The sequence below is a fragment of the Anolis sagrei genome, chromosome 6 (assembly GCF_037176765.1).
Source record: "Anolis sagrei isolate rAnoSag1 chromosome 6, rAnoSag1.mat, whole genome shotgun sequence".
Lineage (NCBI taxonomy): Eukaryota > Metazoa > Chordata > Lepidosauria > Squamata > Dactyloidae > Anolis > Anolis sagrei.
Genome location: NC_090026.1, coordinates 102,292,114 through 102,318,305, shown reverse-complemented (window position 1 = coordinate 102,318,305; position 26,192 = coordinate 102,292,114). Strand labels below are relative to the sequence as shown.

At 41.9% G+C, this 26,192-nt stretch overlaps 1 protein-coding gene across 1 annotated transcript; it reads right to left on the bottom strand.

Moving 5' to 3' along the window:
• Positions 1-9,605: 9,605 nt before the first annotated feature.
• On the bottom strand, positions 9,606-25,764 carry LOC132779771 (sterile alpha motif domain-containing protein 9-like). Its single transcript, XM_067470298.1, has 4 exons — positions 25,669-25,764; positions 25,012-25,079; positions 17,903-17,984; positions 9,606-17,336 (listed from the first exon to the last, which is right to left on the bottom strand). Exon 4 carries the CDS (start codon positions 16,859-16,861, stop codon positions 12,014-12,016), a length of 4,848 nt encoding a protein of 1,615 aa, XP_067326399.1. The 5' UTR covers positions 16,862-17,336; positions 17,903-17,984; positions 25,012-25,079; positions 25,669-25,764; the 3' UTR covers positions 9,606-12,013.
• Between the last annotated feature and the right edge of the window lie 428 nt (positions 25,765-26,192).

The window sequence follows — 26,192 nt, the reverse complement described above, 5'->3', positions numbered from 1 at the left end:
AGGGAACACAGCTGTGGTCCTGCCTTCACAGAGATCATATTAACCCCTTTTTATGTTCCCAACACATTTGCTGAAGTATTTGCCAGTGTTTTTAGGTTCCTGAGGAGAGGGTCTTCCTGAAAAAAAAAGTCTGTAGTGATGCTTCCTTATAACCAGTGGGGAAAAAACAAAGAGGGGCTGTTTGTATTGTTGAGGACTTCTTCTTTGTGTTGTGAGGCAGCCCTTTATTTGAAAGAAGCAAAAAAACAAAACAAAAAAACAAAACAAAAAAACCCAACCCCCCCCCAAAAAAACAAAAACAAAAACAAACCCTGAGCCTACAGGGCAGAGCTTTCCAAACATTTCACATTTGTGACTCACCTTTTTAGATAATGCATCATCTCGCGACACAGTCATTCAGTTTTATTACCAAACTGGAGGTTAAAACAACCCCTTATAAGAAATATGGACACATATTTAATATGTATTTTATAGAAATACACACACACAAAAGATTTTATGGGATATGTGTCCCCATGCATTTTATTATTATAACATAAGCATCATCATCATCATCATCATCATCATTAAGGTGGAACTACAAAATGGAAGTTGGGGAAGTTACCAGTACTCATGGGATAGGGGGCAGTATGGGGTTAGGGAGGGGCTTGGCAAGGGTGGCGGGTGGTGATTGGATGTTTGGGTGGCAGGGGATGATTGGATGTTTATTAAACTGCACCACAACTTTGAACCAATGGGCGGTCCTAAACCGAACCCCTTTGACTGTATAAAAAGGCCACATGGCTTGAGGCCTGTGTCGTTTCCACCAGGCGCCATGTTGCGTAGGAGGCGACCCAAGCAGCTGCTTGACTTCTAAGTAAACTGCTTTCTTGAAAGAACCTGACTGCCTGTCTTGTTGTTCCTGCGCCCGCCGATTTGCAGCCTAGGAAAGAGATCATCCACTTCATTTTTGGTGACCCCGACGTGATTACTTTGAAGGGCCGATAACAACAAGGCAGGCCCTGTTGGCAGGCCGATTGCTGGTCCGGGACAGGGACTGGAGGCAACCACCGTGAACCGAGAAGAAGGGGGCCCCCGACCGCCGCATAACCGGTTGCGGTGCTTCCCTCTTTGGGCCGGGCCCGAACCAGGACAATCGCAGTCGAAAAGTTCGCAAGAAACCAGTCCAGGGAGGATCCAGGTGGAAAGTCCAGGGGCAGAGGTTGTTCCGATGTCTTCAGAAATCTGGCAAGTATAGTGGTCAAGTTAGACACTAGGGAACACACACATAGGGCCGGTACCGGGGGAAAAGGAAGGGTGATCACTAAGTTTCCCTGAGGGAGGGAAAAGGGAGGAAGGACTGAAAACCTTGCGGTTCCTGAAGTACGCCGTTGAGTGTCCGGGTGCTCAGGCCAAGGTGGAAGGTCCGCGTAGGAACCATGGGTGGGGGAGGTTAAAAAAAGGACACCCCATTAGGATGCATGTTGAGGAATTTTGACAAATTTGTGGCGGCTTCAAGTCAGGCCGATCCAGAGGATTTTAAGGACTATAGGTTGAGGAATTTATGCACTAATGAGTGGCCGACTTTTCCATTTGGGTGGCCAGAAGAAGGAACTTGGGATATAAAAAAGATTAGGCAGGTTGAGGCCTATTGTGCTGAACATCATCCGGATCAGCTCATCTACATAGATGCGTGGGATACTGTAGTGACTCAGAATCCGGACTGGGTGCAGCAGTGTAAGAAGCTTAGGTGTATGGCTATACGCAAAAAGGGAGGCCGAAAACCAGCCAAGATCTTGGAGGCAGATACAGAAGAAGAATGGCCCCAGGCGGTTCGAAGGAGGATCCCGGCGGGACTTCCAGGTCCTCCACCTCCTCCTACGGCCCCTCCGGCGGCCCACAACTTGTCCCCAGGACAGTCAGTAGTTGCAGAATTTGATCCCCTTGCTCCGCCAAATATGGGTCCGCCGCCTTTGCCACCTTATGATAGCACTCCCTTGAGGCCTACTCCATCTGGGCCTCATGGGGACCTCTCTAAAGAATTGCAGAAGTATGTGAATCGGAGACTGCCCAGTGATGCAAGCCTGGCTCTTACACGAGCAAGGGAGGCTTTGAAAAAAGGAATAGGCGCAGATATGCCTATTGGGGACTTATTGGGAGAATTCCCGATAAGGGAAGTCTATGCCTTAGGACAAAATGACGCAGTCCAATCCCTCTTTCAGGTGGTCCCATTTACTAGCAGTGATCTCTTGAATTGGAAGAATTCCACACCTCCTTACTCAGAACAGCCGATGGCAATGGCAAATCTCTTAGAGACAATAATGTCCACCCATAATCCCACTTGGAAGGACTGCAAACAACTTTTGCAGGTCCTCTTCACTAACGAAGAAAGGAGGCAGATTTTAAATCAGGCAAGCCTAATTGCCCAAGAGGTAGAGGGGAGGCCGGCCGCTACTGACGTGGCCGAATGGGGACGTCAGCAGTTTCCCCAAGAGGTAGACCCGCAGTGGAACTACCAGGAGGTAGCCCATCGCCAGAGGTTGAGTGTTTTCCAGGGGATTTTGGTGAAGGCCGTAAGGCGAGGGCCCCCGAGACCAGCCAACGTTTTAAAAATCCAGGGGATACGCCAGGAGAAGTCTGAATCGCCCACAGCATTTCTTGAAAGGTTAGAAGAAGCATATAGAAAGTACAGTCCATACAATCTGGACGACGATAATGGGAAACGTGCGATACAACAGTCATTCATTACTCAGGCAGCGGATGACATTAGAAGGAAGATACAGAAACAGCCAGGGTTCATAGGTAAATCTATGACTGAACTCCTGGCCATAGCGGACCAAGTCTATATGGCCAGAGATCAAGTCGAGGAGGAGAAAAGAAAGAAGGACAGGAAAGAAGGGTACAAGGTTTTGGTTAATATGATGGAGAAGCCTGAGGCGCCCAGGGGGCGGGGGCGTGGGAGAGGCAGAGTACGGTTGGACTGGAACCAGTGTGCCAGATGTAAGAAATATGGGCACTGGAAGGGACAATGCAGGGGACAGGAGGTAGAGGGACCAGTCCAGAAGGATATGGGGGGTCGAGGAAGAGGTAGAGGGAATGGTCGAGGAAGGGGACGCGGAAGCTACGTCCCATTCCCCAGGAAGGAGATAGCAGCCGCCATAGTCTCAGAAGAGAATCAGTGGGTGGACATGGAGGAAGAGGAGGAGGAATGAAGCGGCCAGGCTCTTGTACTGCTGGATCCCGGGGAGCCGATGGTCAAGGTTAAAATCGGGAACCAGCAATTGGACTTTCTTGTAGATACTGGGGCAGAACGGACAGTGGTGAACCAAATGGTGAGCCCCCCCACAGATTACACCACTCGAGTGGTGGGTCTTTCTGGAAAGATGCAGAGGTGTCCGTTTCTGCAGGAAAGGACCTGTAACCTAGCAGGTCATGAAGTAAAGCATAGACTGTTGTACCACCCAGATTGCCCAGTGTCCCTATTGGGAAGGGACATTTTGAGTAAGCTCCAAGCGCAGATTCAGTTTTTAGAAGGGGGCCAGATGGAATTGACTTTGCCAATGGAAGAGGAATGGAGACTGATGATTGCAAAGGAGGGGAACCCCGGAGGCGGCTCCAGTATACCAGAGTGGCCATGGGATAGGACCCCAGCGGTCTGGGCCGAGGACGAGAGGGGGAAGAGAAGACGCATTCAAATGGACCCCGGGGTGCCAGGAGGCGTTCGAGAGACTGAAGGAGGCTTTGATGACTTCGCCGGCCCTCGGACTGCCAGATGTGGAAAAACCCTTTGTCCTATTCGTCTCTGAAAAGGATGGAGTGGCTATGGGTGTCCTTACACAGAAATTAGGATCTTGGCAGCGGCCGGTAGCATACTTGTCTAAGCAGTTAGATACAGTGGCCCAAGGGTTGCCCCCTTGCCTAAGGGCAGTGGCGGCAACCGTCGACTTGATCAAGGAAGCTAGTAAACTGACCGTAGGACAGCCGCTGACCGTAAGGGTACCACATCATGTTAAGGCATTACTAGACACAAAGGGACCTCGATGGCTCACGAATGAGAGATTGACTAAGTACGAGGGGGTCCTGTGTAATAATCCAATGGTGACCCTTGAGACCTGTGCCTCCCTAAACCCGGCCACCCTGTTACCTGTCCCAGGGGATGAAACAACTCACCAATGCACTCAAGTGATGGAACAGGTATATTCCAGCCGGCCAGACTTAAAGGATGTGCCGTTGTCTAAAGTAGACTTGACCCTATACACTGATGGTAGCAGCTTCATTGAGAGTGGTGAGAGGCGAGCGGGATACGCTGTTGTCCAGGAGGGAGGGGAGGTCCTGGAAGCAGAGCCTCTACCTCCGGGGACCTCAGCTCAAAAGGCGGAGCTTGTGGCCTTGACCCGGGCTGTACAGTTGGCGAAAGGAAAGCGGGTCAATGTCTACACAGATTCCAAGTATGCATTCACCACGCTGCATGCCCACGGGGCATTGTACAAGGAGCGGGGACTCCTAACGTCGGCTGGAAAGGGCGTAAAGTATGCGGGTGAGATTGTAGCTCTCCTGGAGGCGGTCTGGGATCCGGATCGGGTAGCGGTGATGCACTGTAAGGGCCACCAAAGAGGGGAAGATGCGGTCACAAGAGGAAATCGCCAGGCGGATTTGGCCGCAAAGGAAGCCGCTCGGCAGGGTACTGTACAAGGAAGGGTGGCAGTATGTAGAACCGATACTTCCCCTTTAGAAAGATTTCAATACACAAAGGAGGAGGAGGAGTGGGCTCTCACAGAAGGAGGACAATGGGAAGATTCAGTGATCGTGATGCCAGATCACCGTGTCTATGTTCCTAAAAACATGGCATGGCACATAGTACAACAGGCACATCATACCACACACTTAGGAAAAGGTGCCCTAGCGAAACTCCTCGAGAGACAGCTATACATCAACGGGCTACACAGTCTGTCCAGGGCAGCCGCCATGAGATGTTGGACATGTGCCAAAAACAATCCAAGAGAAGGACCTTTGCAACCTCCTGGGATCCAGCATACTGGGGGAACCCCTTTCGAGGCACTGGTTGTTGACTTTACGGAGATGTCCTCTCATCGGGGGCTCCGATACCTGCTGGTGTTTGTAGATACTTATACCGGGTGGGTAGAGGCCTACCCCACCCGAACTGAAAAGGCTGTCGAGGTGTCCAGGGCCCTCCTAAGAGACATTATTCCTCGATTTGGAATACCCCTGCAGATTGGCTCAGATAATGGCCCAGCTTTTGTCCATAAAACCATACAGGGATTGGCCGTCCTATTAGGAACAAAGTGGAAATTGCATTGCGCGTATAGACCTCAATCATCAGCTAAGGTTGAAAGGATGAATAGGACTTTAAAGTCAGCAATTTCCAAAATTTGCCAAGAGACTGGGCTACAATGGCCAGTCGCCCTGCCAATGGCATTGCTAACAGTCAGGTGTACTCCGCACCGGAGGACAGGACTGTCTCCTTATGAAAGGCTGTATGGGAGACCTCCACTCAATTTGAGAAACATTTTAATGCAAGGGGCAGAGGCCCATGTAGTAGGAGAAGAGCAAACGGAGGGACAGTTACGAGCTTTGGGAAAGCAGTTGGAAAAGTTAGCTCAATATGTCGCAGATCTTCATCCTCCTTATCCTACCACACCTCTACATTGTTTTTCACCAGGTGACGAGATTTTAGTAAAGGAATGGAAGATTGACCCTTTGGGGCCAAAGTGGAGAGGGCCATATATGGTGATATTGTCAACCCCAACCGCAGTAAAAGTTAGGGAGATTAAACCCTGGATTCATTATACCCGCATAAAGCAAGCCCCACCTACGTGGAGGGTAGGAGGAACCGATCCGAGTGGATTAAGACTCAGGATTGTCCGGCAACACCCTAAGGGGACAACAAGGCCATGAAGCTGACCCCTTCGGGAACAACAGAACGCCGTTGGTCAAGTATGTCCCAGCGTGGCCCACCGAAAGCATTCTCCTGGAGTTGGTGGAAAAATGTCCTCATGGGAAGGAGGGAGACTAGAGGGCCGGTGGGACGGAGAACGGTGTTTGGGTTTATAGTGTTGTTTAGCATGTTTGCACCGACCCTTGGGAATTGGTTTACTCTCCATGCCAGCGAAATGTTCAAGGTACATGGGAAAAATGTGACACTGATTTATGAGCACCCCCGGAGGGTAGGGGATTTTGCCTTTCTCCCTGATGTGTTTAATGAACCCCAACCAGTCTTGGACGACTTATACCGAATAAACAATAATCAGCCCCCAGGGCTATTTACTAATATTTCCAATAGGGCGGGAAACGATAGGAGTACACTGATTAGATTCCGAAAAGCCACCAGAGGGTTGTGTTTCTGTTTTGGCACAAAAGAAAAACAACCAAGTTTTGCCAGGGGGATACAAAGGATTTTTGATGAAATGGGGAACTATAGTGCCTGTAGAGATCGTTTCTTTCTCCATGGTACATACAATTACTCATACCTTAATGACACTAATAATCTCTCGGATTTTCTAAATGAGTCCGAATGGAAAAAGATATATCCAAATTTTCAATACACTTCCCAAGTAAGAATCTTTCCGGACCCTATAAATGTATGGTGGATAAGAGATCCCAACTTATGGTTTTTCTTTGATAAATGGGCTACTAAATACCATCCTGGGAAATATCAGTGTGCCGGCATTGGATACCTGACTTTCCCAGTGCGGGTTCTACACCTCACAGGAAAGATATCCACCGGACCCCGAGCACGGAAAAAGAGGACAACTTACCAAACAGGGCCCCTAGGGGCAGGGTGCTCGGACGAGGTTATAATAGGACAAGGTTTGTCCTACTCAGAGGGGGCAAGGGTGATTGGAGGATTACTCACTGGGACTCTGACGCTTGGGTCCTATCCAGGGATCATCTCTCAGGAAAATAGGAGAAGTATTTTAGGCCTCACCTGTAGATTGGAGAAGAGTGTGAACGCCACTGGGGAGATTGTAAGGGCCTTACAGACTGAAGTTGAAGAGTTAAGCCAGATGATTATGCAGCAAAAGGTAGCTCTAGACTATTTGCTGGCTGCAAAAGGAGGTTTCTGTAAGATGGTGGGGCCCCAGTGCATAGTTAGGTTCCATAACCTGAACTCTACCATTAAGGATGATCTTGAAACGTTACACAACTTAATAAATGACAATGTAAAAGAAGATCTGGGATGGTCCCCCTTCTCGTGGTTAACCGATTGGTTGCCCTCAGGAACATGGATAAAAGAAATATTGATGATTTTTATGCTAGGCTTGTTTGTATTTTTCATTGTACTATGTTGTTCTCCCATAGTCATGCAAATGTGTATCAAGTATATGGTTCAGACCCCAACAGTGGAAAAAGTTACTATGCTTCAACCCAGTAAGACTTGGAGGGATCCATAAAGTGTTTATATTGTTTTACTCAAATGATAATGTCATTTTCACATTTGTAGAACTGTTAAGATGGTTGTTTGATATTTCATTATGGTCTACTGGAAGCTTCTCCAATTTCCCTAGAAAATTGGACTTCCGAGGTCGGACGGGTTTTGGAAACAAAAAAAAAAAAAAAAAATGGGGGAATAAGGTGGAACTACAAAATGGAAGTTGGGGAAGTTACCAGTACTCATGGGATAGGGGGCAGTATGGGGTTAGGGAGGGGCTTGGCAAGGGTGGCGGGTGGTGATTGGATGTTTGGGTGGCAGGGGATGATTGGATGTTTATTAAACTGCACCACAACTTTGAACCAATGGGCGGTCCTAAACCGAACCCCTTTGACTGTATAAAAAGGCCACATGGCTTGAGGCCTGTGTCGTTTCCACCAGGCGCCATGTTGCGTAGGAGGCGACCCAAGCAGCTGCTTGACTTCTAAGTAAACTGCTTTCTTGAAAGAACCTGACTGCCTGTCTTGTTGTTCCTGCGCCCGCCGATTTGCAGCCTAGGAAAGAGATCATCCACTTCATCATCATCATGCTAACCGGGGCCCCTTACAGAGAGAGGTCAACCCTCCTGCTTAAGGAACTCCACTGGCTGCCGTTTATATTCCGAGCCCAATTTAAGGTGCAGGTGCTTACCTACAAAGCCCTGAACGGTTTGGGACCAGCCTACCTGCGTGACCGCATTTCCATCTACGAACCCACGCGTTCTCTTCGGTCATCTGGAGAGGCCCTGCTCGTGATCCCACCGGCGTCGCAAGCGCGCTTGGTGGGGACGCGGGACAGGGCCTTTTCCATAGTGGCCCCCCAACTCTGGAACACCCTACCCAAAGACCTTAGACAGGCCCCTTCTTTGGCTATCTTCAGAAAGAACTTAAAAACCTGGCTTTTCCGATGCGCCTTCCCAGATTAGGAAATCTCCATTACCGAGTCCTACAAGCACTTTACCAGAACCAATGATTGCTGCACACTGCACATTGCACTTGCCCTAGAAACCCTTTATACACCTCCTGTCAAATCAGCACTTTTAATCCTTGTACCCACCTTTTTGGCCTGGCTCAGTTTTATTGTGTTTTAATGTACTGTGCCTGTTGTTTACTTTGCTTTATTTTGTTTTAATTGTTTGATTTGCTTGATTGTATTGTTATGTTGTGTTGTTGAGGCCTCAGCCTGTGTAAGCCGCATCGAATCCTTTGGGAGATGCTAGCGGGGTACAAATAAAGTTTAATAATAATAATAATAATCATCATCATCATCCTCACCATCATTTCTTACCCATCTCTCCTCACGGCTTGAGGTGGGTCGCAACAGTCAAAACACACAAACATTGAAAAAAAATCTTTAAAGTGTTGTTCCATAATACACACACACACAATGACTTATTGCTTTTTTCACATCAATTCAGGGTTTTCATTACATTTTTATTACATAGGCAATCCCTCATGGGCAAGTGTGATTGTCCTTCAAGTGCACTGTCTTGGTGGTGGGTCTGTAGGTGACTGTAGAGATCTATTCTTAATCCGCATGTTTTTCCGCGGTGAGGACATAGATTTCCAGATGAAGGGAGGTCCTGGTCAGGGTTGGCTTGATGTACTCTTGACAAGTTTCTCCCTTTTGCCCTCCATTCACACCTCTTTGAATTCCACAGCACTGTTGGTCACAGCTAACCTCCAGTTAGAATGCTCATAGGCCAGGGCTTCCTAGTTCATGATGTCTATGCTACAATTTTTAAGGTGGCTTTAAGCTCATCTTTAAATCTCTTTTCCTGTCCACCAACATTCCTTTGAGTTGAGAATAGAGAACTGCTTTGAGAGATGGTGATTGGGCATTCGGACAATGTGGCCAGTCCAGCAAAGTTGATGGTGGAGGATCATTGTCCCAGTGCTGATAGATAGTCTTTGCTACTTCCAGAATGCTGACATTTGTCCATCTGTCTTCCCAAGAGATTTGCAGGATTTTTCAGAAACTATTTTGCTTACCCAATAGTCTCTGGCAAAAGCAAAGTCTTTCATCTTCTCCTACCTTGTCATTACTTCTACATTAATAATGTTTGACAGAGTGACCACACTCTGATTTTGCTTGACCGTACATGTCTGTTTTCTTATGTGATTAAAAAAAATTTTTTTATTAGATTTTCAAAAAAGTAACTTAAATGTAACAAATTACAATACAAAGGGGAAAAAAAGCATAGGCACTAAAACAGAAAACAAAACAAAAAGAATCCAATATGAAAAGAACTCCATAATATTACATCGCTTTTAGCCAACTAAAGCAAACAAATAAATGTAAGTGAAATTTTGAAGGGCATGGAGCTGACACTGAACAGCATCTGGAAGGCTATAATTGTCCATCTTTGTTCTGATATATAGAACTGCAGTCCATCATTGAGTGAACTTGGAATCAGCAGAATGTATTTGCTTTCTCAAACATTAAAGCTTCTTGGACAGTGCCACCCTGTGGTTGGTGTGCTTATACATGTAAGGTAGCAGAGATACGCAGAACAAGAGTAAAGAAACTGGCCGGTGTAGATGTGATATTGATATGAATGAAGCTGTAGTTCGGTAGCACTACAAGATGACCAGCTTGTGCAACAGAGAGAGGAAGAGAGACCAAGAGAGGGAATGATGCTGTTTTCCCTTGCTGTTACACTGACCAACACACATTTTGTTGCCTCAAAAGTGCTTCCTTGCTAAAGTGCCTGGATGGAACCAAGCACTGCCTATTTCTGAACATCTTATACATTATTTTTTATTGATAAAGTACATTTTCTTATTTAAAAACACACAACCAAAAATTGTGGTAATTTTCAGGGCGGGGGGAGGAACAGATTAATAGCATTTCAATGGGAACATTCACTTTGAGAGAAGAATGTTTTGACTAAAGAACACAGTCACAGAACAAATTAAATTCTTAAGTCAAGGTATCACTATATAAGACAGCATATCTATGGCATTCCTCTCTTGGTCTACTGTGGTCTGGTGCTGAATGTAGGTCAGACATATCTTAAAAGATGCCTTCCATTTTTCCTTTGGTAGTGTCCAAAGAAATGTGATGTGTGACCTTTCTAACAAGTGCTAATTTTTCCTTCATTGATCTCAGAGACACTGTTCTTTAGGCTCTCCCTCTGACAGGTTCAGATGTATATACTAGCCATCCTACATTATTAGTCAAAAACTAAGGCATCAAAATCAAAGTTTGGACAAAGTTTACTTTGGACACTGAGAGCTTCCAGTCACAATGACAGTTAATGGTAGGTTATAGCTGAACAATAAAAGTGAATAAAACTTAATGTTGGCAGGAGCCAAGTTTATTTATTTAGCAAGTTATTTTATTTATATGCCACCTTTCTCCCAAAAAGGAACCCAAGGCAGGTTACAAAACAGCAAGTTAAAACATATTGTATTTCAACCCGGGCGATCAGTGGGGTGACAAATGTCGCAGCCAGATCGCCCTCACATCCATATTGCATTTCTTTAATTCTGAGACACACTTTCCCCCATATCAATATCTCTAAAAACAGTATGCATCTTAGAATTGTGAGTGCTTAAATGTATGGCATTCCCCCTGTTGGTGGTACTGATATTAGTGTGCATCTTACAAACAATGGCAGCTTAGAATCAAAGAAATATGGATATATTACACAGTGCAAAACAACTAAAATCATAGAGTACATTAAAAAAACAAAAACATACAAAAATTAAGATATTTTAAAGGCTTATACTGCTTATACAATTTATTGGCCTTGCTCTAAAATCTAAATTATTGACAACATTAAAATCAGTCATTAAATTCAAAGGAAGCAAAGTAATATAAACAAATAGAACATAAAGCATTTAGTACCATCATCATAGCACAACAAGCCTACTGATAGAACAACCACCAGCTTTTTCTGAGATATGCCTCAAAGAGAACAGATTTCATCAGCGCTTAAAAGCTTTCAGTTTGAAGCCAATCAAATTCTGTAAGAAGAGTATTCTATAAGAGCAACAAAATTTCATTTCTAGACATATTTTGTAATTTGGCAGAAATTAATGTTGTAGATTTTACAGCTGTTTGTATTCAACACGTTTGTGCATCTACTTTAAGAACAATGATTTAGTCTTCTGTGGGTTTTAAGTATGAAAACATGGTCTAGGAATATGTTAGTCAAGAAATGCATCTAACAATGTAAGAGAAACACACATTTCAAAGAGAAACTATGAACAGACCCAAACCACAATGGTTCCATTGGATACAAAGAAGAGTTGAGAAGTCACTTTGAATGGCCACTATTGACCATTATTCTGGCCCTCTTATTTATTGGTTAAAACCATAAATGTTCTTGTGGAAACGGTTTGCGTGAGCTATATGGATTGTAAAGAGCTCATATTTGTCAATGTCTATCAACCTAATAAAATTAATAGCCTGCAAGATTTTTCTTTTTCAAAGTTTGAAACTGTAGGATTCTAGGAGACTGGGGCCACATCTACACTGACCATATAATCCAGTTTGAAGCTAGCTTCAAATTGTGAGAGCTACCAAATATATGCTACCAATGTATACTGCAGCATACATTGGTACTGCAGAAGTACATTTTTTAAAAAACCAAACCAGTTAAATAATTTCAATGTCATATGCTATCAGGCCTTCAATGGAAAAGCCCAAGTAGAAAGACACTCGTTCAATGCTGCGACCACTTTTTAATTTACCTAGGTAAACCGGCCGTGCTGGAATTTCGATGTTTTCATCAGTGCCATAATCCACATTAATTTGATCACCTTCAACTTTGCCAGTCAATCGTAGCAAAAGACGTTTAACTTCATCTGTTTTCCATATCTCTCCACTCTGCCACTGGGCATTAAGTATATCACTTATTTTGGATTTCTTTTCATGCCTAATCTTGGTAGTAACACACTGATCAAGTTTTCCTTTGTGAATGAATTTGTTCAGGTAGCTTCCTTTTCCGAGGTAGAAAAACGCTATTGGTTGCTTGGAACGGCTCATTTTCCAGTACTTACTGTTAAAAGCTTTCTTCAGTACAGCGAGATACTTTTCCATTTGTTTATTATCTTTATCTAGATTATTTTGCTTTTCAGGCCAAAACAGTAAGGAAGCTAAGAAGTATGGTTCTGAGTATCGATGCTCGGGACCAACGGACTGTAGAATCACTTTCAGTTGTTCTCTGAGATCTAGGAAAGACCGTACCATCTTGGATTTTGGACTGAGACAATGGAGGACAATATTGGCCAAAATAAAATTCAGTTTGTCCCTCTGAATATATTTGGTAGAGCTCTGGGCAATCAGATCGGCATACTTTTTCACAATGTCCTCCATTTTGCTTACAGTATTTTCATGGCTGCCAAGATATTCCAGAATTCCAGAAAACTTGTCTGCCTTTGAAACTTCTAAACTCTTTCTGTAATTTTCCATCTGCAAAGATGAACTCAGTTTTGACTTCTTTAGCCAATCAAAATCAGAGTAGCAAAATATTTCTGCATATTTCTTGAAATGTTCTTGAATCTTATTCCGTATTTTGAACTCAACAGTTTCTTTTTCAGGATTTTTTTGTTTCAGAAAGATAAAGTAGTTGTCAAAAAAGTCAAATGCATTTTTAAGGTCGAGTTGTAACTTACTTAAGTAATTTGCATACTTCTTAAGAATCAGACTGTAATTTTCACAATCTGTACCACTTGTAACTTTTGGGATATCACAGTTTCCCGAGAGGAACTGTGTGATATGTTTTCTAGAAAGATCATCTTTTTTGTTGAACAAAGGTGTAAATTCAATAATTTTTATAGCATATAGACCAGTTTCTATTTCTCCTGAGTAACCAGATGTATTATACGTTTCATATCTTCTCTTGTGTTTCATATTTTGATAAGATTCTCCTTCACTGTCTTTATTTTCTGTTTGTCGTTGAGATTCTTTAAATGCATCTGAAGCACACTTTGCAAGGTTCAACAAATCATCCAGAATTTCCACAGTTATTGTGGGTTTCTCTGTATTTTCTTCAAGCCAGTGTTTTATCTTACTTTTAAAAACTTGACCCAAAGTATCTGATATATATGAGTTATTAGGTGCTCCCCTTTTAGCTCTTCTAGCCCATTCTAATGCACTGTCAAAATTCTTCTCCTTGATGTAGAAATGCCTTGCTAAGGCTTGGCTAATAAATACATTTTTGCTGAATCTATTAGTCCCCTCCATCAACACACATTCAACTTCGGTGTTTTCTTCTTCTTTTTGAATGGCTTCAATTAATGGGGAAAATAATGTGTCTGTGTCATCACCATGTTCCCTTCGGTGCCTTGTAAGCAGCATACTTTGGACATCTTGCTGAAGTTTGTCTTTTCCTATGCCAACCTCATAAAATGAATCCTCTCTTAGCAATAAAAGTGTAATTTCACTTTTAGTCAATTTGTATGTTTGCTTAAATTCTTCCAGACATTGTACAGCAATCAGCGAGTGACTGATGCGCACCGCTTTGTACTGTCCACGCTCTTGCACTTCTGTTTGTATAATAATGTTAGAGCAATTTCCCATCTTGTCATCCAACTTTTCTGGACCCCAGTAAGTCTTTTTGGTACTTATTCCCAAAAATTCTTCACATTGTGATACTGAGATTGTGGACTCTGTAACATATGAATTAAGAAGTGCCAGAAAAGATATAAGTTGAACTTGCTTACTTGTAACATCTAGGCTTTTCAGTGTGTTTTTGACTACATTCTCTATGTATTCTTGATGAAAGTTTTCTTTCATAATCATAAATGAATAAAAGTCTTCGGGATGGTCATACTGACATTCGATTTCTTTCAGTTTTTCCTCAAAAGCTCTTTGTTCTTTCAAAGATAATTTTTGCTTCAAAGCAATACTATTCAGACTGTTGTTCTTTGCACTCTCTTCGGGGTTCTGTGATCTCATACAATTTAAGATGAAGACCAGAGGATTTTCATATCTAATTCCATGTTCTGCTATGGTGGATTGGATAGCATATTGTAGGTGATAAACATTTTCTTGTTCCTCAAAGTCATCCACAAGCAGCAGTACTGGCAAATAATCAAAATTGTTTGATGTCCCAGATGTAATTAAGGTGGTCAGTTGTCTTCCAATTTCTAAAAAATCAATTGTTTTGTTTTTTAAAACAGCACACCTGAATTTATTTCTCAGTTCCCAGAGAATATGCATGGCTAAAGTGGTACCGCCACAGCCTGGATGATGGTAGAGGTTGACAATTTTTGTAGGCGATTGTTTAGAGTATGGAGACCCTGATACAATCAGATCTTTGAGCTTCTCAAATGCATCCCGCTTAATGAAAGAAGAACTGTAGTGTTCAGAAGAGAAATAAAAATTCCACCAAGCTACTTTCCCACCACGATAAAAATGCTCTTCTTGATTTTTTTTAAATTTAGAAAATCGTTTTTCATCTTTTTCAATCTCTGTGTCTTGGCATTCATTTTGACAGAGTATTTCCAGTGCAGCCATGAAGTCTTCATCTTTCTTTAACAGAATGGTAGAAGAACCCCCCTTTGATGGCAAAAGTCTTTGAGAAGTTTGGGTCACCGACTTTAACTTTTGGATAGTACCATTCACCATTGGTAAAGTCAAGCCAGATATGCACCTGTCTGCTAGTTTATCTGCATCAATAAATCTGGCTTTCAGGAGATCCTTCCAGCGGTGGTATGTTTGTGTTCCCATACAAATACAAAGCATGTCATCAAGTCCTTTGAGTTCTTGATAAAATGTACACAATGTTTCAATCATGGGATCACCTGGATCTTCCACTTTTGACAGTAATATAAACAGCACCAAAAACCTCCCTCTTTGCATTACATCAGGGTGGGAAAGAAATGAGATCAGTTTCCTGACTTCAGCAGCTCTCTGTTGCTGCCAGCCACTTGGGTTCAAGGGCTGATATGCTTCACTGTTCAGGTCTGATCTGCCATTGCAGAAAATCCAGCTTGGTTGCTGATATAGATTCAGTTCCTGAATTGTGTCAGATGCTGAATTTAGGGGTTTCTGGTATTGTTTTGGAAAATGAAGGTTTGCAGCTCTGTTTTCTCTGAATGTCTTGACCACACCACTGCTCACTGACTCTGGATCAAAGTCAAGGGCTGCAAATACATTCATTTCCTGTAAGAAATTAACATGCTGTGCATCGTGTGGATGACATTTGTTGGTAACTAAAACATACCAATCATAATAGGAGTTATCTAGCAAGTCTTTGTTGCCTGTGAGTAGACGGACCAGTTTGTGGCCTTCATCTTCTCTCTTCCGTATTTTTTCTGCATGTTCTTCCTCAGCTTCTTTTCTATTTACATCTTTTTCCTGCAATTTAGACTTAAACAGCTTATACTCCTTTTTATTTTTTTGGATATTTTTAGAAGCAGCGCCATCTCTTATGAATAAACCTGGCTCCCATGTTTGGCTTTTAAAATTGTATGTATTTGTAGGAAAATACTTAGATTGACAACTAGAGGATTTTGGAATGACATCAACCTCGATCACAAAAGTTTCCGATGCAACACCATTTTGATGCAACACTTCCACAAACCTAGGTTTCCTAATGCAATCTTTGGCAACATCAATAGTGTTTACAAAGTACTGTTTTATCATCAAGTCAAAATAGTTAATATATTTCTCTTTATTTTGGACTTTCACTCCAATAATTTCCCCATGGGGATTATCTCGTATGCCTAAGTGAATAGTACCATTAGTACGGGAGTTCATGCAGGCTGCTGCAAATCTAAAAACTTCATTGCAAAATTTCATTTTTAGATTCTCCTCTGTGGCATTATCTGTGTTTGTAAAGAGCTTAAATTCATGGACTGGATCAATGAGATTTAGTGGCCCAGTTTCAGGTATATGGAGAACATAATGTTCTATGTAACGATGACTGTTGTGAAATTCATCAAAGGGATGTGGTAGGCATGTTTGCCTAGTGGGAAAGTGATTACTTTGGTCTTGGTGAAGTATGTTCTTTGTTTTTTCTTGAAGTACAGATTCTGGTGATTCAGTGCATTCCGATTTTGCAAACCCTGTTTGTTTACAGGTGTCATCATACTTTATTTCATTGTTCGCTTCTATGTGCCTTCCATCTTTGCTTTTATTTGATAATTTACCATCAAAAATCTCTGTACTGTGTCCTTCCCTGGATATCATGGTAGATCTTTTAGGTGGATCATCATTCCCTTTCATGGCATGCATTATCTTGATTGCTGGGCCATGGGGCATTCCCATTGCTAGAAGGTCTTCCTTTGTCAAGATCTTCAGAATAGAGCCTGTCACATCCTGATCAAAAAGGACCTTACCATGTTTCTCCTCAAGCTTCAGTTCATTGATCACCCATTGTTTTACATGCTCTTTTGTCCAATTTTCAATTTTATCATCGAGAGCAAGGCTTTGTTCTTTTCTATAACTCTTACTTGTGCCTTCATCTGGGTCACTATTACCTTTCAATGAATACATTATTTTAAAACAGCTCAAGATCTGTTTTTCAAGACACCAGTGGAGTAGCAGGGAGGCACCAAGAAAGGCTATCAAGTAGAGCCACTTGGCCAAAGGTTCCTATGGCTGCTGATAACTATATATGTAAATATTTGTAGATCACAAGCTATTTAAAGGCATCAGGATTTGAAGTGACAAGAACAGTTGGTTTCTTAGAAATCTATATTATTTAGGATTGTGTCCTTCCTCGTAGATGTCTCTAGGAACTCCTTACCACAAAAAACACGTTGTTTTAATTGTTGGGCAAAACATTAATCTCCATCTTCATGTAATCTTGTTTTGTTAAGATCTTTAAAATAGTCTCTATCTTGACAAAAAGGGGAGTTACCATGTTTCACTTCAAGCTTAAGGCAATTGGTCACCAGTTATCTTGCAGATTCTTTTTGTCCAATCTTTGGTATTTTTAGGTAGATTGTATTGGTTACATCTCTTGGATCTTTAAAGAAAAACAAAAATTCATAATTACAACATTTTAAAGAAAATTTCTATCTAAACCAGAAATTCCCAACCATTGGTCCTTCGGGTGTTTTGGATTTCAAGAAACCTAATAGTCAAAATCACTGTCTCATCCCCAGGAGTTGACAAGTACCATTATTTTTGAAATAGCAAGTTTCTCTCATCAAAATCTTATGATTATATTTTCTCTCTTCTAAAAATAACAATAAAGATAAAAATACAGCAACCCCATAGAAATACTGTTCATAACTGTACAGGAAGTCTGTGATTATCTGACTGGTTAGAGACTGGACCACTATCAGAAAATGAAATTGGTTGAAAAGTGGAACTTTTTTTTTAAAAGCAAATGCAAGGCTAATCACTAGATGGTACTGGGTCAACTGAAAGACACCCCCACCCAGCATGCTAAAAAAAGAAACAGTAGTCAGAAGTGCAGAACATTGCTATAATTTAGATCTGTCAAAACAGCAGAACTTCCGAAAAGTTTTCAGACAGTGAGGGCTGCCTATATTTATCAAATGCCTCTTTGAATAAAAAAGTACTTACTTGCTCATGAAAGCACAGAGGGGCACCAGTCCAGCCTCCCAAGGAAGGTGATTCCACAGCTTGGGAACAGCCACTGATCAACCTAAATGAAGACTACAATTTCAGGCAGTGTTTATTCTAATTTGTAGAATACCTTTTATCTCAAAGATACTTCTTTTAAAAATTATTGAGTTGCTTAAACTCAAATCTTTAAATGCAATTACGCTTTATATTTTCTCAAACATGAGGCAAGTATCCAACTGACATATGTTTCTATTAATTATTGAAGTCTGTTTCATTTAACTACTCTCCAAAATATTTTAGTTTATCCTGTCAGTGAAAGGAAGCATCTTAAATGAAGACCACAATTCCACACAGCATTTTTATTGTGCTACGTAATATTTTTTATCTTATAGATACATCTATAAAAATTTCCTGAGTTGCCAAAAAGTACAAGAATGCTTTAAGAGTTTCCCAAACCAGAGGTAAATATTCAACTGAAATATGGTCCCATCTGTTATAATGATTTAGGAGGATTGATCCAGTGTAACAGGAGATGTAGTTCTTCCCACATATAGAGATCTCTGAGGTTGCTACCAGTTATGTATCTGGACCAAACTTGGCACACAGTCCTGCCATGACCAACAGAAAATACTGGACAGGTTTGTGGGGATTGACTCACCATGATGGGAGTTGTAGGTATCGCCTCATCCAGAGATCCCCGTGACTGCCACCAATGACGGCTCTGGACAAACTTAACACCCCCATGACCAACAGATAATACTGGAGAGGTTTTTTTTGGAGGGAGGGCTAGCCCAGCATGATGGGGGATGTAGTTGTCCCTGCATCCAGAGAGCACTGTGAACCCCACTTGTGATGGATCTTGGCACACAGACCCCCCATGACCAACAGAAAATATTGGAGGGGTTTGGTGGGGCCAAACTTTAAATACTGGTGGGATTTAAGGTGGAGGCAATGACAGGTGATTATGGGGACTGTAGTTTACCCACATCTTTATGCATATTCCAAATATGACCATTCATAAAATCCAAAAGCAATGACCTTTTAAAATAAACAGCATTATAAATTACCAAGTACCTAACCTGGGCATCGCCAGGTACCTAAGCTAGTCTATCTAATAAAAAGTGAAAATATGTATGTATGTTTGTGGGCCATTTTATTGTGCAAAGGCAGTCTGTGTTCAGATATGCAAAATGTCCTGGGCAAGAGGTGGGGTATGCAGTCAATAAAATAAATAAATGAATATAACAAGTACTCTGATGTATAATGTGTGCTGCTGATGCACAATGTGTCTGCAAAAGTCAATGGGTTCTTTAGTGCAATGGGACCCCTGTTGCACAATAGGACATTGTGTGTGGTTCCCCATTATTATTATTATTATTATTATTATTATTATTTTATATATTACTTTTTCTCTCTAAAAGGAGGCTAAAAGCATAACAATGTGTAAATTAAAACCTAAAGCATATAAATGTTAAAATAGAATTAAAAATAGAAATATTAAAAATACAATTAAAACTAAAAAATTATTAAACTACTTAAACACAGTTGTCGCCTCCCCCCCCCCCCCCCCCCCGCCGGGCCCTGTCTTAAAAACTTTGTTATTTAAAAGCAAGCCTGAATAAAAAGGTTTAGCCTGCCACTGAAAGGACAGAGGGAAGGGGCCATTCTGGTTTCCCTGGACAGGAAGTTCAAGTTGAGGGGCAGCCACTGAGAAAGCGCTTGCTTGTGTCCTCACCAACTGTGTTTGTGATGGTGGTGGGGTTGAGTGAAAAACCTCTCCTGGGGATCTCAGAGCCGAGGGGGATTCATTCCAGGAGGTAAAATCTGACAATCCTGAACCTGAGCCATACAAGGCTTTATAGATCACTAGCTGTGCCCTGCCACGCGTTGCTGTGGCCTATAGTAAAACTTATCAAAGTTGAGGTAGATATCTGGACTATTATGAAAGAGAGGTACCTACCTATTCCTTCCCCCTTTCTCTCCTTTCTTCCTTCTCTACCTCTTTCTTTCTTTCCTTCTTTCACTACTTGGTTTCATCCTTCTCTCTTTCCTTCATTCCCTCCCCCTTTCTTCCTTTGCCTTTCTTCCCTCCCTGTTTGCTTCCTTCTTTCTCTTTTTATTTCCTTTTATTTCACCACCATCATAACAATAACAATAATGCAATGCATTGCCTCCGGGACCTGACACCTCTCCCATTCCCCCTAAAAGGGTCTCATAGGAATAATAGCATCATAATAATCATAGAAATAACAACATTTACCCGCCATGCATTGCTGTGACCAACCTTCCCTCTTTCTCTCCTTCTTTCCCTCCTTCCTTCCTTCCCTCCCATCTTTCCTTCTCCTCTTCCTTCTGTATCTCCTTCCTTCCCCCTTTTTCTTTCTCTTCTGGCCTCTTTCCTTCCTTCTCTCTTTCCTTCTTTCCTTCCCTCCCTCTTTCTCTACATCTTCCCCCTTCCTTCACTCCCTCTTTCCTTCCTTCATTCCCTTTTTTCTTTCCTTCTCTCCTTCCTTCCTTCCCCCTTTTTCTTTCTCTTCTGGTCTCTTTTCTTCCTTCTCTCTTTCCTTCTTTCATTCCCTTTTTTCTTTCCTTCTCTCCTTCCTTCCTTCCCCCTTTTTCTTTCCCTCCCTCTGTCTCTCATTTCTTCCTTCTCTACCTCTTTCCTTCCTTCCCCCTTTTTCTTTCTCTTCTGCTGTCTCTCTTTTCTTTCCTTCCATCTTTCCTTTTCTTTCCTTTTCTTCTTCCTTCTTTCTCTAACTTTCCTTCCTTCCCCCTTTTCTTTATCTCCCTTTCTCTTTCTTCCTTCTTTCCTTCCTTCCTGTCTTTCCTGGATTTTGACAGGGCGGGAAGGGGTGCGGTGGGGTTTGGAGGTGGCGTGAAGTAAAAGGAGGTAAGATTGGGGCAGGCGAGTGATGGAGCGTGAGGTTGTGTGTGTGTGTGCGGCAGCAGGGGGAGTGATGGAGCGTGGGGTTGTGTGTGTGTGTGCGGCAGCGGGGGGGAGTGGGGTTGCACGTGTGTGTGTGGCGGTGGGGGGAGTGATGGAGTGTGGGGTTGCGTGTGTGTGCGCGGCGGGGGGAGTGATGGAGCGTGGGGTTGTGTGTGTGCGTGCAGCGGGGGGGGGTGTGTGCAGGAAGCGGCGCGGCGGGGCTTGGAGTGGGCATGGCTTCCGCAGAGGGAACTGTGTGCGTGCGCCAGGGAACTTGCGGCTGGGCACCAATGCGCATGCTCAGTTGTTTTGCCGTTTTGTGAGTGTGTTGTTGTGTTATTTTCATTTTGAGTAGATATGTTTGTACCTTATGGGTTGTGTTATGGGCATGGCAATTTTGGTTAAGTTTCGTTGGGGGGTTTGTGAGTTTTGTTGATTTGCCGTTTTGTGAGTGTGTTGTTGTGTTGTTTTTCATTTTGAGTAGATATGTTTGTACCTTGTGGGTTGTGTTATGGGCATGGCAATTTTGGTTAAGTTTCGTTGGGGTTTTTTGAGTTTTATTGATTTGCCGTTTTGTGAGTGTGTTGTTGTGTTGTTTTTCATTTTGAGTAGATATGTTTGTACCTTGTGGGTTGTGTTATGGGCATGGCAATTTTGGTTAAGTTTCATTGGGTTTTTTTGAGTTTTGTTGTTTTGCCGTTTTGTGAGTGTGTTGTTGTGTTGTTTTTCATTTTGAGTAGATATGTTTGTACCTTGTGGGTTGTGTTATGGGCATGGCAATTTTGGTACAGTTTCGTTGGGGGTTTTTTGAGTTTTGTTTCCTTGTTGGATGCCCCTAACAAATTTATATATTGGTTAAGTTTCGTTGGTTTCTTTTTAGTTTTGTTGTTTTGCCGTTTTGTGAGTGTGTTGTTGTGTTGTTTTTCATTTTGAGTAGATATGTTTGTACCTTGTGGGTTGTGTTATGGGCATGGCAATTTTGGTTAAGTTTCGTTGGGGTTTTTTGAGTTTTGTTGTTTTGCCGTTTTGTGAGTGTGTTGTTGTGTTGTTTTTCATTTTGAGTAGATATGTTTGTACCTTGTGGGTTGTGTTATGGGCATGGCAATTTTGGTTAAGTTTCGTTGGGGTTTTTTGAGTTTTGTTGTTTTGCCGTTTTGTGAGTGTGTTGTTGTGTTGTTTTTCATTTTGAGTAGATATGTTTGTACCTTGTGGGTTGTGTTATGGGCATGGCAATTTTGGTACAGTTTCGTTGGGGGGTTTTTGAGTTTTGTTTCCTCGTTGGATGCCCCTAACAAATTTATATATATAGATAACCAGCACTTTGAATTGTGGCTGGAAACAGACTAGAGCTGTTGCTACTTGGGGATTGTGGACTCCCTGTAGCTAGCCCCAGTTAGCAATCTGGCAGCTCTTTGGACTAGCTGAAGTTTCCAAACACTCGAAGCTGCTCCATGAAGAGTGTGTTACAGTAATCCAAATGGTGTAACTAAAGCATATACCGTGGCCAGATCAGGTGTCTCAAAAAATGGGCACAGCTGGCACACATGTTTTAAATGTGCGAAGGCACTCCTGACCACCAGAAAACCTGGACCTCCAGATCCAACACCAAGTCCAAACTGTCTGAAAGATGTCTTCCAGCAGTTTAATGTATATTTTAAATAGCATTGGGGAACAAAACCCTGACTGCCGCAACACCACCTTCTAGCTGCACCCTTCCAGGAAGGAATGGAACTACTGTAAAAAAGTTACATCAATTCCTATCCTAGCGAGACGACGCAGAAGGATACCATGGTTGATGGTATCAAAAGCTACCAAGTGGTCTAGGGGGACCAACAGGGACACATTTCCCTTTCCAGTTCTTTGCATAGGTCATCTACCAAAGCTGTTTCTGTCCCATAATCTGGCCTGAAGCCAGACTGAAATAGATCTAGATAATCCATTTCATCCATAAACCCCTGGAGATGGGAAGCCACCAGTACCTTGCTCAAATGGGATAGGAGACTGTACTTATAAAGTACAGTAGAGTCCAGGGTATGTTTCTTTAAAAAAGGTCTGCCACAGCCTCCTTCAGGCATTCTGGGGTCCTGCACTACTGCAAGGAAGCATTGATTACTACCTTTACCCACAGTGGCTATCACCTGTCCAAGGATCTTGTCCACATCCTCAGGCTACACAAATTGAAAAAGTATCCACTAACACTGGACAAGCAGGATTCACTTGGCATTGTTCAGTATCTCTTCAGCAATGTAGCTCTGTCATCAGAAAATTACACATTTTAGGGACTGACACAGAATTTTGGCTTTGATTTTAAAATGTTCCTTTTTATGTAAAATAAAAATATGGATAGAGTGTTGTTTTGGGACTTGATATATCTACAGAGAACTATGAAATGCTCTGGATAACCTTGGCCATTCATTACTGCTCAGCTTAATTATCTCACACAGTTAACACAGGGAGAAGAGCCCCGTTGTTATCAAGAAAGCAGAAATCAGACACCCCATTACAACAATATGAATTATATGAAATATAGTAATAGCAAGATATGAATTGGCTCCATTGGAAAATATAGCCAGCCACATTGTCATTTCTATTGTCCTGAAAAGTAACCTTACTATGAAATTTCTTAGAAATTCCCTAGTACATGAACTTACCGTGCCCTTGCCTCACTTTGAACCCAGAGAAAACCACCATAATCTCCTAACAATGTACTGATATAGCAACTAACAATGGGGCCAAATCAGAGGGTAGGAAGTTGCCCAACACCCTCTTTTGTCCTCCTCCTGGGAACTCATTCAGATTAGCTAACATCCATTGTTTCATCAGCAGAGACCACTGTCTTCCCCAGGCTGAGGAAACTACCATGATTAGCACCCATTAACTCAAACCCACCCATATTCTTTCCTTCACATACCCTATGAGCGGAACCACCAACAGCCAGAAAACTGCAAACTGAGCAATGATAATTTATTAAATTTCCCGCCTTGCCTCTGGTTGGCTCAGAGGCAGAAGCAGACTCATGCCTCCTCTAATGAGGCTGTAGATCCTGGCCAGCACCCTCCAGTATGAGCCGTCGCGGGAGAAAACCTTGCTAGCACGTCCCTGACGTCATGAGCCTGCGGGAGAAAACCTTGCTAGCACGTCCCTGACGTCATGAGCCTGCGCCTCTCTCCCCGCCCCTTTCTCCGCCCCTTTCTCTTTGCCAGCGTGGTTTTTCCTTTGCTAGGGCAGCATTGCCCGCATTTTCTCTCAGTTGAATTCTGCCAACTGAGAGAAAATGCGGGCAATGCTGCCCTAGCAAAGGAAAAACCACGCTGGCAAAGAGAAAGGGGTGGGGCGAGAGGCGCAGGCTCATGACGTCAGGGACGTGCTAGCAAGGTTTTCTCCCGCAGGAACCTAGTTTGCGACGGGTCTATCAATGGGAAACAAGTGCAGCAATTTTCAATTCTTCTGTACTGCTTCTTCTTTCTGTCAAAAGTACTATAAATGAATCTACATGCTCACAGTTGAGGTATGTCAGTACTTTCGTTGCTAGCTCTTGGGCGATCAAGAATAAAGACCTCTGCTTTTCCATCTACCTAGCTGAGGCACTCTGGACTTCCAAACCCATGATTTAGTGGAGCTGAAATCACATAATCGTATCTTGCGCTCATTAGAAGAAAAGTGAGGAAGAAATATAAATAAGAAATAGCTACATACATATGTTGCGAGATGAATATACAGTATGTTTACACACACAACATATGTGATAATAATAAAAAGAAGGATTTGTGTTCTTTTTTGTGTTCATTAATTATTGTAAATACATTAGTGTTTTATTAAAATTTTAAATTACAGCAATGTCAAAGTGTTTAGTGCTATTCAACCCCACCAGCTATTATTATTAGTTTTTTTATTACATTTATTAGTATTCCATCATTTCCCCAGTTTGGGACTTTAGGTAGTTTACCCCAAATAAGAAATATGGTTAAAGTTTAATATATATATATATAAAAAAGCTAAGAGTGATTAATCAAGAAAAATGCAAACTATTAAAAAAAGAACAAAAATAATAAATAAAAAAATCAATATTTTAGGCTTCATATTTGAACATACATGAGAAAGCCATAGTATGCTCCCATTTGTTCATTCAAGTCAAAGTACACTAGTAAATAGTATCAACAGTATATGACTAGATACTTACAGGACAGATAATATCCGGTTACATAGATCTCCACTGTAATTGAAATTCTGTTTTCCAATAGAATTGTCCTATTAAAAGTAAATATTACTTATTAGTACAGTATTAATTTATGCCTTACAGCTCTACTCAAAATGGATTGTGCAAAAATAAGAAGCCAACAATAAGACAAGTGGTTACATAAATATTTTGCTGACAAACCCCAGTTCTAGGAAATGAAATTGCTGCTCATCTGAAAAATGAAACTGAAACTACAGCATTTTGCCTGAGATATCAGCTCATCCGAGTGACCATAAACAATGCATTTTTAAAAGTTATATTTAGTGCATTCTCATTTTAAAAGTAAAACTAATATTTCAAAGTTATCTATTGAATTTTCCAGTCAATACAATTTTGCAAATAACTATTTTGATCAATTGGGGAGTGTCATGAGATGGGATGTTATTTAGAAAATTGTTCATTACTACAGTAAATGTTCACCAACTTTACAAAAGCAGAGGCTTTTTTGTTTCAAATAAGAAAGAGAGAGAATTTTTCATAATAGGACTGCATTAGTTTTAACCTTTTAATAGAATTTATACAAAAATCATATTATGACGTATGTAAAGGCTGTCACTGCATAAATAAAATCTGTCTTCCTTAGGGGAAAATCTCACTTACCAGGACTGCTACGTTGATTTCTCAATGATGAAACTGGAATAAAGTTTGTTCAGTCAGAAGAAACAAACAGAATTTTGTGCTGGTTCTCTTCCTAGTAGCAAGTTCATTTGCAGAATAAATTGGTGACAATCCTTGTCATGTGACCTGCATGGGTGGGGTATGGGTGATTTCTTTTTCAAATATCTCCACCTTCTCATTTCTAAATGACTAACACGTACTAAAACAACACATACTTGCACTGATTAGTTTTCAAGCTTTCTGAGAAAGAGTACTTTTAAAAAGTATAAAATACTTTTTATATTATTTGTATGTATCTGTGCAGAAAGTGCAATAGATTTAATTCTACACCCTTCAACATTTTCCAAATGAAAATTGGTACACATGTGGTTGAGCTACATCAGAGTGTGTTCAAAATGGCACAAGTTATTAATGGGTAAGAACGACCAAGCCAGGAGTGGTTGCAGCAGTTTGCTTTTGTCAAAGCTTACTGGGAAGGACAAAATTCACCCCTTCCTCTCCCATCT

Coding starts and splice junctions, on each gene's coding strand:
- LOC132779771 (XM_067470298.1), bottom strand. CDS start 16,861: ATGTATTCATTGAAAGGTAATAGTGACCCAGATGAAGGCACAAGTAAG.